Source organism: Notothenia coriiceps, unplaced genomic scaffold (assembly GCF_000735185.1).
Source record: "Notothenia coriiceps isolate Sejong01 unplaced genomic scaffold, NC01 NC01_scaffold00032391, whole genome shotgun sequence".
Classification (NCBI taxonomy): Eukaryota; Metazoa; Chordata; class Actinopteri; order Perciformes; family Nototheniidae; genus Notothenia; species Notothenia coriiceps.
In genome coordinates, this window is record NW_011365092.1 from 464,145 (window position 1) to 478,514 (window position 14,370).

General features: G+C 38.2%; 1 protein-coding gene across 1 annotated transcript in view; it reads right to left on the bottom strand.

The window, feature by feature from the left end:
• Positions 1-4,042: 4,042 nt before the first annotated feature.
• Positions 4,043-14,370, bottom strand: part of pgbd5 (piggyBac transposable element derived 5) — a 24,594-nt gene continuing 14,266 nt past the window's right edge. Inside the window, exons 5-7 of the mRNA XM_010788974.1 lie at positions 11,937-12,134; positions 10,514-10,619; positions 4,043-9,833 (exon numbers count right to left, since the gene is read on the bottom strand). Of these exons, the coding sequence (XP_010787276.1) occupies positions 9,638-9,833; positions 10,514-10,619; positions 11,937-12,134 (500 nt within the window). The 3' untranslated portion in view covers positions 4,043-9,637. The remainder of the gene's footprint in view (positions 9,834-10,513; positions 10,620-11,936; positions 12,135-14,370) is intronic.

Here is a 14,370-nt window from a genome sequence, read left to right on the forward strand (position 1 = left end):
AAAGTCCCTTTTCTCTTGGTAACCATTTACTTTTGTATTAACCTCTGTAAGACGTCTGCCTCGCTATTACATTCAAAGTTATCGTGGATGTTAACTTGCTGCCCCATGCTGGACTTCCAAACTTTATTCAAACCCACACAACTTTATTTAAATAGTTTGAAGATCCCAAACGTATCAGGCTACAACTTGGAGAAATGTAAACGCAACATTTAAAGACGTATTTAAAACGTTCCTTTAATTTGAAGCCTTGTGTCATTAGTTTTAATGAGGAGCAGCTGATACAGAATACACTGTAAATGAGATTTAAGTTGAAATAGGATTATCTTAATAACCTTTAAAGGTACTTAAGATGATATGAGACAGTATTGTTTTCAGTCCAGTGTTGTTGGCATTCTTCTATAATAATAAACTTTATTTATATCGCACCTTTCATGCTTGAAGCAGCCCAAAATGCTTTCAAAGTCAACTTTATTGTCAATCTTTCAGGTTGTGTGTACAGACAGAGAGATCGAAATACCGTTTCACGATCCAGAATATAATCACAAAGATATATGAAAATATGTATAATAATACGTACATATGCACAATCAACAGACACATTTGTACATATGCACACATTTAAGACGAGCACAACAATGAACATATACAAAATAACAGTCACTTCAATAACTTTGAGAAATGTACATTAGTGTTAGACTGTACTGAACAGTGATGCTACTGACAAATGATAAGCCAAATTAAAAAGATCAATCTTTAATTTCTAGAGGTTAAATCAACGAATCAGCCTTCGTTGTTTCCCCTCCTCCGACCAGCAGGGGGCGACATTAACACGCTTGCTTTAGAGAAATCGTACGTGAGCTTTTCTCCCTCGTTGGATTGTTTTTGGTTCCCATGAGCCTCTCTGTTTCCTCTCCGTCTCGTCTCTAAGCTGCCGTGGCTCCTGCTCTCCGGCGGGGGGTCGTGACCTGTTGGTTTTGGAGGAAAGGGTGAAAGGTGAAAGGTGAAAGGTCACGGTGGCAGAGGGGGGTTAAGGTTCAGAAGGAGTCATGCAAATCACATGCAAACATAAACCACTAAGATACTTTTATTTATTGTTGTGTTTAAAATATTTTTGATGTTCACACACTAACATTCTCACATACACACACACACACGCACGCACGCACGCACGCACGCACACACACACACACACACACACACACACACACACACACACACGCACGCACGCACGCACACACACACACACACACACACACACACACACACACGCACGCACGCACGCACACACACACACACACACACACACAAGACGACCACACTCCCTCACAACCCCAGCTTAAGTGTAGTTTGAGTATTATATTCTCTGTTATACGGGATAGAATCTAAAATGTATTTTTATGGGTATTTATTCTGTTGTTTTTTTACATATTTAAGAGCTCCAATTAGCTTTTCAGGTTCTATAAACATTTCCGTTAGATGTTATAGTCACTGGAAATATGTGTTCTTGTTTATTTATCCCAATAGTGAAGAACAATCATATATAGTGACATAAACATCTGCAATTTACTGATTTGAAATGGATTTTTATAACATATTCCTACCTGAAAAACCTCCTTTCCATGACCTGGAAGTTTGGGCCTAGTACAAACCAGTGGCGAACCGTGTCTATCACAACGGCTATCCCCCCGCCATTATAATGTCCGTCTTTTCACTGAATTGTCGTCTTGAAAAGGGTACTCGCAACAATTCCGCAACAACTTCATCTTCACCTGTTGCACTTGTCATTTCAACGTTAAAAGCAATAAAACGGCATGGATTGCTTCGTCGCATTTATCTAGATCAGTGTTTCTCAAACTTTTTCATACCAAGGACCACTTAACCAATAAAAAAACACTCGCGGACCACCTAACTCCACAAATATCCAAGAACACATAGTTTTTTACAAATCGCCTGAAAATGGTACAAACAAGTGGCAACATGTGTGATGAAGGTGTTTATCTGGGCTATATCATGCAATCAAAAATGAAACTTAAGCTCGCTCCATTGCGGAGATATTCCCGCGAGAGTGTGGAAAACTTGTATTTATTTATTTATTTCAAATGTGAAATGTTACCAATATACTCACGGACCACTACGGGGCGCTCACGGACCACCAGTGGTCCGCGGACCACACTTTGAGAAGCACTGCCCTAGATCTAGTCTCTAGCAATTGTGTGCTCAAAGTGCACCAGATTGAAGCATTTTACTTTAATGCTTACTTCCCGGGGGGGCATACCCCCGGACCCCCCCAGAGGATGTGATATCCATCCCCCAAATCAAACATGTTCATACAATACTGAATAGTACATTTGAAGCCTTTTTGATGTATATAAGTTTCTGTTTTTGTAGTGTATTTGTCTTTTGTGACTGTGGCTGCGAGGGAGTGCGGTCGTCTTTCAACCAGAAGGTTGTGGGTTCGATCCCAGCCCATGCAGTCAACATGTCGATGTATCCTTGGGCAAGATACTTAACCCTGAGTTGCTCACGATGGCATGGCCAACGGTGTGTGAATGTGTATGTATGTTAGTTCCTTGACCTAGAGTAACATACACTGCTCTGTATGAATGGGTGTGAATGGGTGAATGACATGTAGTATGTAAAGCGCTTTGAGGGGTCTTAAAGACTGGATAAAGTGCTATATAAGTACAGTCCATTTTGTAGAGATTTTTCATTTATTCTTTATATATTCTATTGTGTATTCCTTGGATAATCTATTGATCTTTATCTTTTCTACTGTACAATTCTCTGGCTGGGGGGGTGGGGGTGCCAGCTAAAATCTCGCCTAGGGAATAAAATTGTCAAGAACCGGTCCTGCACACACACACACACACGCACGCACGCACGCACGCACGCACACACACACACACACACACACACACACACACACACACACTCACACAGTCAGAGGTAGAAATAATATTTTCACTGAAAGCTTCTTGCGGCTCTCCAGATGGGATAACATGCCACTATTTTTGCCAAACCGCCTCTTCCTGGAGGTTTCTGTTTAAATTACCCACAGTTTCAGGAGGTCAGACAGTCAGTCCGTTATGGAGAATGTAATCAATAAGGTGCAAAAATAATCCAGTTATACAGTCTCACTTTGCTGCCCCGACCAATTGTAATGCATTTACCCACAGTGGATGATCAATGGGGTAAAGTGAGTAATGTGTCTGAGAGATTTGTGATTTGCTGCCCTCTGTTGCTTTTTCTTTTACATTACATCTACAGCTCAATGTATTGCTGTTTGGTTAACACTTTAACACTGCCATCTGTACAGAGTCTCCCTTCTTTGTGGTTACAGTAGAGCCATTGACAATTTTGCTTTTACTAATGGCTTCTACTACGTTGATGATTTCCCTAACATTATCTTTACTATCTTTATATTTAGCTGAATCTGCAGGAAGAGTAAAATAAGTAAATCTGTCACAGTGATCCCATGCAACATATTTCCTTAAAATTAGTATTAGTTTCCATTTTTGGTCAGATGTGATGTTTTTGTATTGTTACTTTGTGCTGTTAATGCATTGCGGAACTGCTGTTGAGCACAAATAATGCTAAACTTGACTTTCAAATTACAGTAATTTAATTTTACAACACCGTATTTTACCGTAATCTGTCTCACAAACCTGTTAATGAAGCTGCTTCAGTTATTACATTTCTTATAAGCATACAGTTTTTTTAACTTTACAGACACATTCAAATTTATTGTAGAAAAACAATAAGATTTATCTTTCTTACATGGTGACAGTCTGCCTTTATTTCATTTAATCTCATTGCAACACTCTTCCTTCCTAACATTTATTTTACATATTGCAGCATTTTCTAAGGAATTTAGTGAAATGTATATGATGATGGTTTTGTTTACGTCAGTTTTTAGATCAGACTCTCTATGTGTGCTGCATGAGATTCATCAATGGGATATTCCCATGCTGTGTCTTCATACAGTGCAAGTCTAACAAATGAAATGCTTTTTAAAAATCACAATCCCTGAGCACAACAAGGAAACCAAACCAGGAACATTTATTAGATGCTGTGTGTCAAATCTACAGAGCTTTAATAAGAGGTGGGTGGGACAGAATACAGTAAGTGTTGGCTGCTGAAACGCTATCAAGTTTTACGCACAATGTTTATTTTATTCTTTAGCCACATATAGCTCATGTTGTAGTCGTGACAGCTTTTTCAAACCAAATGAAAGACACTCACAGGGGAGCAGAGAATGTACTCACACACATCACAACAACAAAAACAGTGAGGGAGCTGTGCACAGCCGAGTCAGTCCTTTGTGGTTCAGTTTGTCGGTCAAACAAGGTGGGAAATGTAATTACCTAGCACCAAGTACTCCGTGTTGCAAGTCAACATCAGACAGGCTTTTCACAATCTCTGCAGGTTAACCAACAAGCAGTTTTTATAGTACCGACGCCTCCAGCACATTTCAACAACAGACAGCACCAGTAAACCTTCATTATTTTTTTTGGATAGTCATTTTGTATCTTATCTATATGTACTTATATATATGTTACTTATATATATGTATATATGTACTTATGTCTTACACACGGATAATTGTGTCCAATTAGGGACAATGTGAAACTTGTTGGTCAGAAAGGTGAGGGAATTTTGTTCCTGTCCCATATGTGTATCTTATTTTGAAGTCTCTTGAAAGTTTTATTATAGCCTATGTAAAGTAAACAAATCAACTGATAAAAGTTTGTTTTGCATATGCATAGTGTTTATCCAAATCAAGTCTTACATACACTCTCTAGCGGAGAATTGAAAGCAGAATTGAAGGCTATGGTGAAAGTTTGCTCTGGAGTAATATGCTTTTGCGCTTTAAGGGAGAACAGACATATGGCGAGTTTTAATAAACACACATTTACACTACAACCCTGTACATCTCATCACGTTTTTTGGTCCAACATACACCACTTATCTTACACAAATGATTCCACTCACGTTAACAATACATGCACATACAAACATACTTTGGGCGCTTCTCTGGAACTAGATAACACTTCAGCCCTCAGTGCTGAACATCCTGCAGCAAACGTTACAAACTACAATCATATGTACAGGTAAAGTTTGCTTTTGGTGCCTGGTAACATTAATATTTCTGAAATGTTATTGGAAAAACTGTAAGTTATATGACCCTGGTGTTAACCTTTGGTTGCTGAGCTCCAAACAACAACATATCTAATTCTACTATTAATCGTACAATGGTTTGAAAGCACCTGATAAGGCTATAGTAGTACATTAATGTGTGTTGTTACTATTATTGGACAGCAGTTAGTTATGAAGCCCTGAGGTCAGCCATTAAAATTGTACAGTTAATTACTAATTACATATCTTTACACACTCTTATGACAACTGTCTCACTCACGGGATATAAGCACAGACAGACTGTACGGAGGATTCACACTTAAACACACAGAACCGCATACATCTTATACAACACTGCATTTCTTTACCACAGATCAACTGACAATGAGGGTGGTTTATTTCATGGCATCTTCTTGATTTAGGGATCGTCATTGGTCGGACAAAACAAATATTTCTGTTATAGCAGTTGCTATGAGAGATCAGACACCTCTGCTATTTGTGAAAAGGTAGACAATGGAGAGAAAAGGTCCACACTGTTGTAGCAAGACATATCAAAGTGACATTTAATTTAGCTTTTGTATTGTTGGTTATAATTAGTTTCAAGGCCATATTTGTCGATTTGATGTTCTGACTGTAGGGGGGCTCAACACCTATTCTATTAAATTGAACTCTGTGGTTAACGCAAAAAAAAAATCATTTAGCTTTTTATGGAGAGGTACATTTATCCATTGCACAAAGACAAGGTATTTAAAAATGATGTATGTCTGTGAGATACATTCAAAGCTCATAACAAAGGATGCAGTGTTGACTCCAGTGGCACTGTTTATGTGGAAATGTGAAATATTACTTGAATGGAAACTTTACAGCTATAGTACAAGGGCATAGGGCTCCATAACACATGTTCAACTACTAAAACTCTACTGTGAAGGTGTTTTTTCTCTCTAGTTTCTATTTGTTACACCATGCAGGACAGGATTTAACCATGTTACATGTTTTAAAAATCAAATCTCTTCTTATCATTTAAATTAACATAATTTAATACAACACTGCAATGAGGGAACAATGAGCAGAAAAGGCACTACAGAAATATCTGATTCAAGACTGATCAATAGAGCCAGCTGCAGAGAATAATCACTTCAGAGTTCAACCTGAGGATTTAAAATGAAGCCATGTTTTTTTTAATCTATTTCTGCTCAAACACAACCCTTTTTTGAGCTAAATTAGCTAAAGCATCATAGAGGAGGATCCTCTGCCTTTCTTTTATGATAGGGGATAAAAAGGGAGGCAACACAAAGCTGCTCAGCTCGGTCTGCAGTTGGGGTGATAACGATGTTTCCATCCTGGCAGAAAAACTTCAATACTACCCTCTCACACTGTTGCAAAGTAACCATGGCCTTGCAAAATCCCTGGTGCATGATCTCCTCTCATTTGTGGTCTGAGCCGAGCGATATAAGGACTAAAATCCTGGCATTCATAGGGTGTGTATGTGACACCTGCTTATGTCCAATTTCGATACACTTTTGACACACTCTGAAGGAAAAAAATCACCCTAGGATACTGTTGAAAGTTATATGTGCCTCACCATTTTGTGACGCAGTTCAGGTTTATTTGCTTTGAGGAGCTGCATTTTAATATTCTTGTCTTGTCTGCAGTTATGGCACCTATGCATCTCACTCAGAACACAAATAGCAACAAGGCCTCTCCAGGTTAGTCTCGATGGAGAAATTAGTTCCTCTGCTCTTTATTTCATGGATTTTAGATCTTAGCGATTATTGATATTAAATAAGTCAAAACAATTCTTATATTTAATATCACTGAAGTTACTTTTGACAAATTCATTGCGAAATATCACGTTTGTTATTGGGAATATGAAAAATACCATTAAAGGGTTGTTTTGTGGAAGAGAGCTATCTAATTCTACAAATATTCACCCAGGTATTAAGTTACTCTTTTAAACTGATTTAAGATTTTTTCGGCAGTGTGGAGTTTTCCTTTATTCACAAACAAAGGACATTTGCAGTCTCACAGGCAAGAGGTGTTTCTAAAATTGCAGTAACAACTGTTCTTCATTTCAATAATACGATCTCATCAATTTTTAAACATCTGTGTAATTTGTGGACGTTCACCTCATAAAACCACGGTTGACACAGGACAGGACGGGGGGTGACAGTGTTAGTGTTAGGTGAACAGTGATAAGACACAAGAGCAACAATGACAACAACAATGCTTTGGATTAGTGAAAAAGTTAAAAAAATCACAATCTTGAGTCTCAGTGACAGAGTGATAATGGACAAACACTCAGTGCAATAATTTGTAAACAAAATATACACATACATACTTCACCTTGTACTCTAGATCTAAAGTGGAAACGTTTCTGTTTTGGTTATAGTCATTAATCTTCAGTCTTGCCTACTTTTTTTAATATACTCCATTTATCTATGTATATTTACAGAACTTATCAATCAATTTTTTTTAGAGTGGTGGATACTACCACAGGGTTCAAAAGTAAAAGGATTATCTAGTAAACATGTTGCTATACAACTCTCCTCAAAGTGCACGACTGTGATTGGAAAGTGCATGAGCCTGCCACCATCATCTCACTGTTATATCTATTCACACATCGAACCATGCTCATTAAGCAAGCACACATCAAAACCCCTCAGCTAAAATCTTCACAGCGCGATGCCAGCACTGCAATAACATGTGTACTGCATGACACGTTGAATAAAGCACAGTGGACTGCGGATAACTCATTAAAGCTACAGACAGCAGTGTGGTATATGATCCGAAGACAGTAAGTGCAATTTAATCAGATAATAAACGCTCGCCTCTCCACTCACACTTCCATTGGCTGGACGTAAATCAGCAGGTGTAAATCTGTGACTTGGTAAGAAATGGGTTGCTTGAAGAAATAAATGTTTCCTTGCTTCCACTTCTGATGGACACATAAGATAATTCCTCAAAAACATAAATAATAAACAAGATTTCGATTTTCTTGCAATTGTTATGATAAATAACATCGATCCAGTTCTAAAATGCAGGACTTCCTGATGAGATTAGGGCACACATAGTCTTCTATTTACATTAAGATTTGTTTTTTTTGGGACAGCCTGTAAACCACCAGCTATTTGGGTTTGGGTTTTTTCTTCCTGTAAACAAATCTTGCCAACCAATTTTTGTCCAAAGCTCTGCCCATTCGGCAAGATTGTACTTGTTGCTTAGCAACGCTGGCTTATATAACATCAAATCAAGGCGATTTTGAGCTTGTTGTACCACGCAAAGCACAGTTAACTACTTGGGTAATTAAACAGACCAATTAGAGTTTGTCTGTCTTAGAAAGTGTTGATTCAGAAGTAGATTGCAGGTGTGGCAGTTGGAACACGTTTCTTTTTACAAAAGAAGTTTGATATTTGTATTCGTGCTCTTCTCACTGGTTTGAAGTAGGTGGAGTAACGTATTTTAGAGCATCCATCAGGATTTATCAATATTACTTTATGTTGTCAGTCAAATCTGATAAGACCACAGGAACAACAGACTAGTTGAGAGTTTAAGTGCTAAACTCTTAATAAATAAAACCTAAGAATGTTTTTGTTCTTCCCAAACTGTAATCGTTGCCTTTGAGTCGAAGATATTGAACATCATACATATATATGCAACATTTCTTTAATTTCTTTTAAGTTCTTTAAAATATATCCAAATAAAATCTATTTTTAAAAACGTTTAGGCTTGTTTTAAGCAAGAGGGTATTTACACTGCTGTGTGTGGCTTTACGTCACCTGACAGTCTTCCTCTAGCGAGTACAGTACGCAGCAACACGACACATCTGGGTCACAATAGCCGTACATGTACATCCTCAGGCTCAACGTCGAGCACACAAATGGCAGTTCCACTTGCTAAATACATACACACACACACACACACACACAACCAAAACAAAATCCAACCCACCTCCAGCAGAAATCATTTTCACACCAAACAAGAAAACATCACAATCCAGATTCTTTATGCATGCAGTGTGTGAACACACTATAGTCCTGGTTTACTAAGCTCTTGTTTCACAATCGCAGGTGTTTTTTTGCAGAGTTTACATTGAGATACATGAAGCCTTTTAGCCTGACAAGTTCATGTTTGAGCCTTCACTCTTTGATAAGAGTAAAAACTGGAAGCTGACATCATTTAAGGTTGAATTGCTCCTTCATTGTTCCCGTCTGCATCTCTGCTTGTGAAATAGCTCCTGGTGACACATCCTTAGTACATTTGTGTGGTTAAAAGTTGCAGTTCAGTTATGTGTAATGTCCCATGGCTCATTATTCTGTGTACAGTGCAGCTGTGTGTTAATGAATATTTACAGTACCACCGAAAACAACTAGTAGAAGAGAGACGTAGACTTGGCACTGCTTCAGTATTATCACATAAACACAGACTGCAGAGTCTGTACAACTGTTATGAAGTGTAAGTGTGGGTTAGTGTGTGTGTGTTTCTGTTGCTGCCGTCCTCCTCCTCACTGTGTGGGAGAGCAGTCGTCTAAATCCAGCAGCTCCCTGACCAGTCTCTCTCCAAACTGCGCTCGGCTGTAGCGTTTAACCGTGTAGGCGTCGGACATCTTGTAGAGGATGTACGCGTTGTTGATGGCGATGCTGATGCTCAACCAGAACACCTGCTGCCAGGTCTTGTTAGGCTTATGAAAGATAAAGTACCTGTGGGAGGAAAATATATATTTTTGCTGAACAAGTGTCAAGAAAACATGATAATGGCAAGTCAGTCCTTATCAATAAAGACCTCAATATGCGGCTGATTACAAGCAGGGGCAAAACCTTGTAGGATACAGAGTTTTTACTTTGTGTTTTGTGACTTGATAAATGTACTGTAACACTGGCAAAAGAGCTATTTAGGTAACTGAGTATTGTCAGTTCAAAGCAAAATCTATTGTGTTGCAATGACATTCCCGAAATACCGAAAAATGACAATTTCTGATATCCTTCAATGCCAAAAATGCAAAGGAAAGATTGAGAAAAAGCAGCAAATCATCAAAAAAGTTGAATAGTATTTTTTTGCTTGAAACATATCTTAATCGATGTATTGATTGTCAAAATCAAGTATGGTCAATCAACTAATTGAGCTCAAATAAAATAAATTGTTATGAGGTAACAACCAACACATTTTCATTCAAATACAGCATATTTCTCTACGTTGAGAGTCACCTTGGTCACCTTAAGCCAATGGTCAGAATAGAACAGGTAAGGATATACAACAGTATGTTGCTTTAAGGGAAGTATGTCCTGTTCCGTCTAAAATAGGATTGATTTAGGCAAGAAAGCAGGTAAAATATTACACGGTCACATTAACATCATGAATCAACTTGCTACGCTGCACATACTTGCTGTACTTGTCGTCATATTTGCAGATGTAGCTGAGGTGCGCCGCAAAGGCCTCAACAGCCAGGGGACAAGTGATCTCCCCACTTTTCCTCTTAATGATGATACCTGCCACAAACAAACACAGCACAAAATGAGAGTGAGACACAGACAGCAGATCCCACTGAGCAGACTCGTTTTCTTAAGACTATGGGGCCAACTGAAGGGGAGAGGGAAAGCAGCGGGTTCATTCATCCTCTGCTCCCTGCAGGGCTGCTTTGTTGACTCAGTAATGGGTCTTATTCACAGCAGGATACGCACAGGGGAAACTAATAACATTAACAATGGCTCCGTTCCATTTGAGTCGCAGTAAGCCGTGACAGTGAGCCAGCGTGCACGATAATGGGGACATGTAAATGTAAATGTAGCCATTAATAATGTTAGTGGTTACACGTGTATAACTAATAACATTTCCTACATGATTGAATGCTCCACTGTTATTGGTGTTTGCTTCAGATTTTTTACCAAGGAAAACATATCAGCTGTTCTGGGGTCAGATTTGACGGTGCAAGTGTTGTACCCGAATAGTATAATGACCCACTATTATGGTGAGACTCTTCTCTAATTTACCTCCTTGACCATAACTGTCAAAGGAGAATTGGAGTTGCAGAATATACTTTATTCTCATATCTCATCACCTAGTTAAGATAGCCGTGAACTAAATCCAGACTTTAGTTTTTAAACAACATGCTTGCTGAAGCGTCTGTATGTATCTGACTGAGCTTAGGAGTCACGTTCAGACATAAATCATATGATGAAAATCTAACAGTCAATTTGTTTTTACTCTTGCCATGGTTAACGTAGGATAATTTTTTTTAATTTGCAGTGGTAACTGTTATAATATAATGTGTGTCATAAGAAGAAAACAATTGTTTTATTTATAAGCCTTATTGATTGTATTGGAAACTCATTTAGTTCTCCTTTTAGTACAGAGTGAACATCACTTGCACAGCCCCCGACCCCCCCCCCACACACACAGAGGGGGGGAAATCGATCATAGATAATAACAGTTTAATTGATCTGGGGCTTGCCTTCCACATTCGTCATTCAAACAGATTGCAGCCTTTCAACTGAGTTTAAGACCGAACAAAACGCTTCCAACGAGGGTGGATTAAAAATGAGAGAATATCATGATCCTTCCGCTCCTGGAAATGGATTATCATGGATTAGAAGCTCTCATTGATTTTCCCTGAAATGAATACTTAAGCATTTGCCAATTTCACCTGATGGTAACATCCAGAGCTGACGGTAAGCTTATTTTCACTGAAAAACTTGTGCACTAATGCATATTGTATGTCTCCTGTCAGAACTAAAAGCCTTTAAATATTGATGATTCAATGAGACACGTGCACCTTTAGTTCAGTTGGGTGCAGGAGAGCAGTTTACCTTGTTTTGTTGGGGGATAAGCGTTGGTGAGGAACCTGAAGTGTCCCTTGTTGTACCAGCTGATCAGCGACATGCTGCCCTTCATCATGACTCGTGATTGGCCGCGCTGCGCTGGCGTGGAGCTGCACACCAACATGTTCTGTGGTAGACCTGTGCAGTCGCTCTTCCTGGTGCTCAGCAGGCCACAGCAGTAGATATCTGGAGAGGGATCAGCGCAAAGACATCTTAACATCTGCACGAATCGCTTTGTAACACGGAGATATTCTACTAGTAGTTTCACAGATGTGAGAAACATTTTGTATAGGTACTTATTTAGTATGAATACAACACCAATTTAAGATTAAATGGTTAGTAAATTAACCCATGAGTCGGTAAACATCAAAATTATTTATTTGGATGATTAGTTCATCATTTGATATTATTTTCCTAAGGATTGCAAATAATTCCTGATTTCAACTTCTCAAATCGTTGCTTTCTTTTATAATTTTTCCATGACATAAAAATACATATTCTTTGAATTTTTGGTCGGGCAAAACAAGATATCTGAACATGTCAACTTGGGCTTTCAGAAATTGAAATGGCCATTTTTTTTCTTAGACTAGTTTGTGATATTTGAAGACCAAATTGTCATCGACTAATTAAAAAAAATAAGCAACAATTCGGTGGAAGAAATTCAAGTAATGTAATTGTTAGTTGCCCTAGTAACATCAATGATAAAAAGTGTTCATCCTTAACTGAAACAATGGTCCATTAATCAATTGGGTAGATGAAGGAGAGATAATCAGCAGTTATTTGGATACTTCTTGGCAATTGCAGATTCTCAGATATGAGTATTTGTTGAGTTGAACCACAACTAGGAGAGCTTATCTCTCTCACAGCTGTACTCTCTTATTTTCATACAGCCTCTGTCCTTCCCTCGTCTTTTGTCTTTCCACCCATTCAATTTGTTCATTTCTTACATGGATGAGCAGTGGCAGAACAATCATGTGGCTCAGTGCTGCTGATTAGTTAATGATCTCAATTTGGAGTAAGATTTGTATCTGTACAGTACATGTTTGTATGTGTGCGTGTGGCCAGAGTAAGTGCTTTAGAGATGATTAACTCTGCTCATAAATCCAGGATGAAAAAAAGACAAAATGGCGGACAATGCCTTCAAAAGCTCAGGACAGATTTTTGGCTGAATGTGAGAATATAAAGCACCATCACATTCTCATGGTAGCTAATTATGAAGACAAATATTGATTTTATCTTTTAACTTGTTTTTTCTTTTCTTGGCGTACTGCGGCTCTGCCCAATTGAGTTTAAAATGGCTCGTCTCTAATTGTTTAGCGAAGGTTGTGATAACGGGAATGTAAAAACTTGCCCCTGAGGATATCTTCAAAAGAGTCACATCTGTTATGTTGATTGTTTTTTCTCTTCCTCCCCTGTTCAGTCATTTTTATCCTTTTATGGCATGTTGACATTGTCCCGTATCTGCTATTATTACAATAGGGGTCACTGAAGAGTATCTAAATGTGACTCGCCCTAACCATAACAGGATTATAACATCTTCATAAAATGTGCCTTTGGTATAATGAGCATGAAAATCAGAGCTCTGTGGAAACAATCTTCAAAGATAAATTATCAGCATGAAATATCGCAATTTGCTCCATAACTGTGTGTCCTGTATATTAAGTAACAGAAAGACAAAAAAAGCCTGTTTGGATTAAGAAGTTCTTGTTGTCAGGTGTTATACAGTAAATGGTGTCTTATTAAAGTGTTTTCTTTTTATTGATTTATTTTTTAGCTATGAAAATGCAAAGTACTTCTAGCTGAATCTCCCTTGATGTATTGCGCGTAAAAAGACAATTAACAGTCTACAGCAGCAGGATGGTTAATCGTGCAAAGAAAATAAAAACAAACATCCCGACAAGTCCCTAAATTTAAGATTCAGTCGTCAAGATGGATTATTCTTAAAAGAAGTACAAATGATCAATGAAATCAGAAGAGTGGCAAATTGCTTGGATTGTTTCTTAGGAATTACATGTAGACATAATGCCTGTTCTTTACAATGTCAAGCATCTTTCTTAAAACATTTTAACTGGTTTTAGAAACGTTTGGGTCCCAAGCTGTAAAACAAAAGCATAACATGACAGACAAATACAATACGGTCTACTAGCGTATGTTTGCATTGCCATATGAGTCATGCTTGTGCTTTTACACACTCCCCATGTGATTAAGATGTTTCACTTGGGGCACAAGGACGGATGTAGAAAAAAAGTGAATCATTCTGACTGCATACTTTAGTGCTGTGAAGTCAAGTTTGAAAGGGAAATGCAACAGTCTGTCTTCTCTTAAAGGTGGGGTAGGTAAGTTTGAGAAACCGGCTAGAGATATACTTTTTGTTATATTCCATGGAATGCTCTTAACATCCCGATAGCAATGAATATCTGAA